Source organism: Cenococcum geophilum, assembly GCF_001692895.1.
Source record: "Cenococcum geophilum 1.58 unplaced genomic scaffold K441scaffold_27, whole genome shotgun sequence".
Classification (NCBI taxonomy): Eukaryota; Fungi; Ascomycota; class Dothideomycetes; order Gloniales; family Gloniaceae; genus Cenococcum; species Cenococcum geophilum.
This window is the reverse complement of record NW_027137585.1, coordinates 1,681,594-1,686,116: the sequence shown is the minus strand read 5'-3', so window position 1 is coordinate 1,686,116 and position 4,523 is coordinate 1,681,594. Positions and strand designations below refer to the sequence as shown.

Genomic DNA, 4,523 nt, shown 5'->3' with positions numbered 1-4,523 from the left:
GCTTTAATACTACAGATCCTATTGGTCGGCTCTTATCGATAACCGTAGGACACATTTTACCAGGCGAAGGGATACTCTCCACAGGCAGCTACACCGAAGCGCCACGTTAGTACTAAAAATATAGCTCACTAAAATAGACGTACACTGGTGGTTCGATTGCCCTCTACTAGATCCTCCTACTGGCCCACCTATTGATCCTCTGCTTCTTATCTAAGAGCCTCTAGCTATTGAGCGCGGCCGCGGCCGCCCGGCTGGCTCTATAGCTGTCTCTACAAATAGACGTCGCATTGATACCTCAACTCGTCGCGAGCCCTTAGCATTTGAGCAAAATACTGGATACACCACCCGTGGGCGCGGGCGTGCCCGCGGAGGCAGCTCGCAGACGACAAGCAGAGGTGGCAGCAGTTAAATCAGTTCGCGTACTGCCTTACAGATCGCTGCGCAATCTAATTAATCAACTTAGGAGCAAGTAGGTGGTATTATAGGGAGTATTATAGGTGGTGAGAATGGTGGTGGAAGTTAAGATGCTACCGCAGATGACTTGCAAGGTGTTAGCGGCAGTATTCAACAGGCTTACGGAGGTCGTGGGGCCTTGCCCTTTTAGGAGAATTTTGCTGAGGGGTCCTTTGGCGCATTTTAGCTTTGATTTGAACTCTATAAGATGTACTATAGTTGAAATTAAGACTTAATTCTGGTGGTACAGTTATAGAAGTTGCATTTTGAAAGTTTGATTTTCGCGACGCAGATGCATACAAGTCAAACACACGTGATATTCTAACTTGAAGTGGAAGGATCTAAGCTTGTTTAGGTGGGGGGTGTATGCGTATTAATTGGGGGGTGTACGCGTATCGTTTAGTATAGCTAACAGCGTCCAAACTTTAACCTCAGGTACCTAAGTGAACTTAGGTAGGTAGTATTAGTACAATAGCATCGCATGGGTCAAATTTCGCTGGAAACGCGGCGAAAGGGTGAGCGTGTAGTCTTCGGTGTATTTCGGTTATCAAACCGTCAACCATACCGCACACTTCCCCTCCTTGGGCCGAAAGATCACGCACATCGCTGCGAGACGTGTCGTTTCCATTCGATTGCCCCCCTTTACTTTGGTCACGCCCAGTAATTCCCCTGCCGCTCGGTAGCCCATTTCTATGATAACAGCGGGTGTGCTCTCATCGAACGTTTCCGGCACGACAGTCAATGGCTGAGTAAGATTGTCGTTGTCGACGAAGAATGACCGGAAGAACGGTAGATCCATTTTCATCTAGAAAGGCAGAAAATGAGCGTTGGGCTACAGTAGCACAACATCAGAAGCTCCTCACCTCGAACCACATGCGAGGAATGTGACTGAACATGGTCAGTACGATCCACACCGAGCTACCACTGCCGAGTACGTACTATTTCTGCAACGCTAGCGACTCCTTCACGCGGTCTCCGATCTGCTTCTTGTTCAAGGAGCATGTTCCAACCTCCTTGGCTGCCTTCTTTGCTTTCGAGGTCGCCGTCCTTGCTTTCTTGGCAGCGGGTTTTGAGCTTTCTTGTTCGTGGGTTGCTGAGCTGCGCTGCAGAGCAAAGTTAGGACGGCAAGCAATGGATGAAAAGAGCGAAAAACTTTCCTTCCGTGATTCCGCCATACTTGTGTCTGGAGTTGGAAGATTTTGGTGGTGGTTGGAACGAAGTACGCAGGTAAATACCGATTCTGGACCTCGCATGCCCTGAAGAAAGGTAATTCAGGGGCTATTCTTGGGATATTATTGGGCGACGCGTTCGGGTGCCGCGTTTGAGCGACGCGTTTGGGCGATTCGCGTTTTAGTGCACCTCAGCAAAAGATGGCGTCCTATCGGGGGGCATCGGGGGCGCATCGGGGCCTTCGGGCCGGCCTCGCGGGATATCCCATGGCAACCATCTTCGAAAGAAGCAAAGAAAGAAGCTGATGGGCGAGCAACCCACCCAGTCACCCATAGACACATCGGCTTTCAAATCGCACGAAAACACACAACTGCCACCGACTCGCTCTCAAACTCTGTCTCCAATCACAGCGGCACAGCTACACCCACCCATCGATCGTGTTGTGTATCACGTGTGTGGCGTATCTACATATATATATACGAGCCCCTGAGCTAGTTAATCAATCAAGCATCTTCAACCACAACAGATCGACTATGGCCGACTCCGAAGAGGAGATTCCCAAGTTCGATGTGTACACTGTAGTCACGCTCACTCACAACCGTCTGAAGTACACGTATGATGGTTATCATTTTGAAAGAAGCGGCGCCAGCTTCCAGGCTGACTTGTCGGATTACCTTCCCATTGTTTTCAACAGCGGCGTCATCAATAAGAGCAAATCACGGGGAAAGAAACAGAAGAGCATAGACTGGTGGCGTGCTCAATGCGCGTTTCGCGGTCTTACGATTTCTGGCGGCATGGGAGAAGTTCAAGCGCGGTTGAGATCCGGGCCAAATACCATGATCAATGAACTCGTCGAGTTGGAGAAAAAAGCGAAAGTCGAATGGAAAGCTCAGGAGGACGTCAACCAACGAAGAGCGCTCCAGCAGTACCGTGATCAAAAACTCAAGGACGAGCAGAATGGCATCGATCGTCTGAAGCCAATCTTCATCGACAATGATGCGACGGCCGTCTCCGTATTCAAGAGGGACTGCCAAGGCCTTGGGTTTGCGGCGCAGAAAATTGGCCTTCATTTCGAATGGATCCATTCTCAGACTTACTCCCACGACTTCGACTCTCAATGGATTATCGTCGGGCGCACTCTTGCTGATGTGGACGCCAAAGCTGCCGCGCTCAGACGGGAGAGGGAAGATCGAATTCTAGCACAAGAGATGCAACACGAAGAGAAAGAGAAGGCAGCTCGAGACGCGGAGGCAAGGGAAGAGGCAAGGCTGCAGGCCTCTGTTGCCGACCTGGCCGCCAAACAGGGAGAATGGGATGTGACAGGTGTATGGAAGGTTACTTGCCCGGACTTCCACGACCGCGACTACTATGGTAACGAGCCGCCGACCCTGAGGATCTATCGGGTCAATGGAACCAAGGTATCGCAGATGTTTGGAGAATTCGACTTCCATACTGTCAAAGGCTGGCTTCGATTTGAAGACCCAGCAACACCGAGTCTTCCAACTCCATCTGTTGGACGAAAACGAAAGAGACCGGCTTGGGATTCCTTTCTTATTCCCCTGTACACAAAACCATCACCTGACCGCGCGGCCTGGAACTATCGCTGGAGGGGAAGGGGGAACGGAGGCGAAGGATACATGGAACATGACTCAGATGAATATCAGTGTTCGATGACTTTCGGTGGAAAAGGAGGATGCGCGTTGTCCGGGACGTTCGCAAGCGACTTTCTTAATTGTAAATTTACTGGCGTGAAACTCGGAACCATTACAATAGCTGAGGCATCAGTGATTTCCATCGATGATCAATGGGGATATCTCTACGATGCAGCATACGTAGGACCGCCAAAGTAGTGGAACTTGGAGGGCAATGGATCCTTGGGCGCAGGGCTTGCCTAATGTTGAACTGCAGTACCATTTGTAGGCAGTGCCAATCAAGCAGGCACCCAAGACTGTGAGACATTTCAGTTAAATAGCTAGTGGCAACCATGGCTACCCGATCCAGCACTTGGTGGATCTCTTCCGCTGAAGCCTGCATCCGTCTCTCCAGGAATGCACGAATCCTTTCGGAAGAGCTCCCCTAGGAACGCAGTCCCGATCAGCATATTGAACATAACCCGTACTAACGACATGACTGGCAAATTTGATATGTCACTGCCTTGGGTTGTTAGAGCGAGGAGAGAGCGAGAAGAGCACCTGATGAAGAGAATCCCGTTCAAGATACATATCTCCGTTCCGCTCTCAGCTCTAGTTCGACCGCAAATGTCTAAGAACAAAAAAGCAAACCGCCACTAAACTCCTCTCTCTCGGGGGAAAGGAGACAGGTCAAATGCGAACAATCGTCACGCCTGTCCTTAATCGTGTTTGCAAAATTCAGGTAGTAACACAGGTATGATCCACTTTGGCGGGTACTTGCCTCTTATCCCGGATGGCAGCTCTCAGCTTTCATTAAACGAAGTGGCCCAGTTCTGGGCCTCGCTGCCAGTTCACCCTTGGGGCTGTCTTCGCGTAGAGTTGACTGCGAATTGTGGCAGGAGTAGTTCCATAATTAGGACTGTTTAAGGGAGTTTGGACGGAAAGGTGAGCTGGAAGGTGGATGCAGGTCGGTCTTACCACGCTAAAGGGTGGGTCTACCATAAGCGCTAATGCATAATCCCTGTACGGGGCAGCCTTAGCTGAAAATATAAGATTACGTGGTCAACCGAGCCTAAATCGCTCATCCCACTATATAACTTACCTTACGGCTCTAAAACAGAACTAACTATTATAGGTAACTAGTTATAACGTATTTATAACGTGTTTAGAATATATTCTAATTTAAATAGATTTATTTAATAATTATTAGCTACTAGATTTCTCTAGTAATAATAAAAATAAGTTTAAAATTAATTTGGAAGACAGTAT

General features: G+C 49.2%; 2 protein-coding genes across 2 annotated transcripts; one reads left to right on the top strand and one right to left on the bottom strand.

Moving 5' to 3' along the window:
* Window positions 1–691: 691 nt before the first annotated feature.
* On the bottom strand, window positions 692–1,697 carry K441DRAFT_661775 (uncharacterized protein). Its single transcript, XM_067648928.1, has 4 exons — window positions 1,611–1,697; window positions 1,393–1,556; window positions 1,317–1,341; window positions 692–1,258 (listed from the first exon to the last, which is right to left on the bottom strand). The coding sequence occupies exons 1-4, from the start codon at window positions 1,626–1,628 to the stop codon at window positions 1,001–1,003; spliced, it is 465 nt and encodes a 154-aa protein (XP_067502921.1). The 5' UTR covers window positions 1,629–1,697; the 3' UTR covers window positions 692–1,000.
* A 148-nt stretch (window positions 1,698–1,845) lies between these two features.
* On the top strand, window positions 1,846–3,909 carry K441DRAFT_661773 (uncharacterized protein). Its single transcript, XM_067648927.1, has one exon. The coding sequence runs from the start codon at window positions 2,157–2,159 to the stop codon at window positions 3,471–3,473; it is 1,317 nt and encodes a 438-aa protein (XP_067502920.1). The 5' UTR covers window positions 1,846–2,156; the 3' UTR covers window positions 3,474–3,909.
* The last annotated feature ends 614 nt before the right edge of the window (window positions 3,910–4,523 follow it).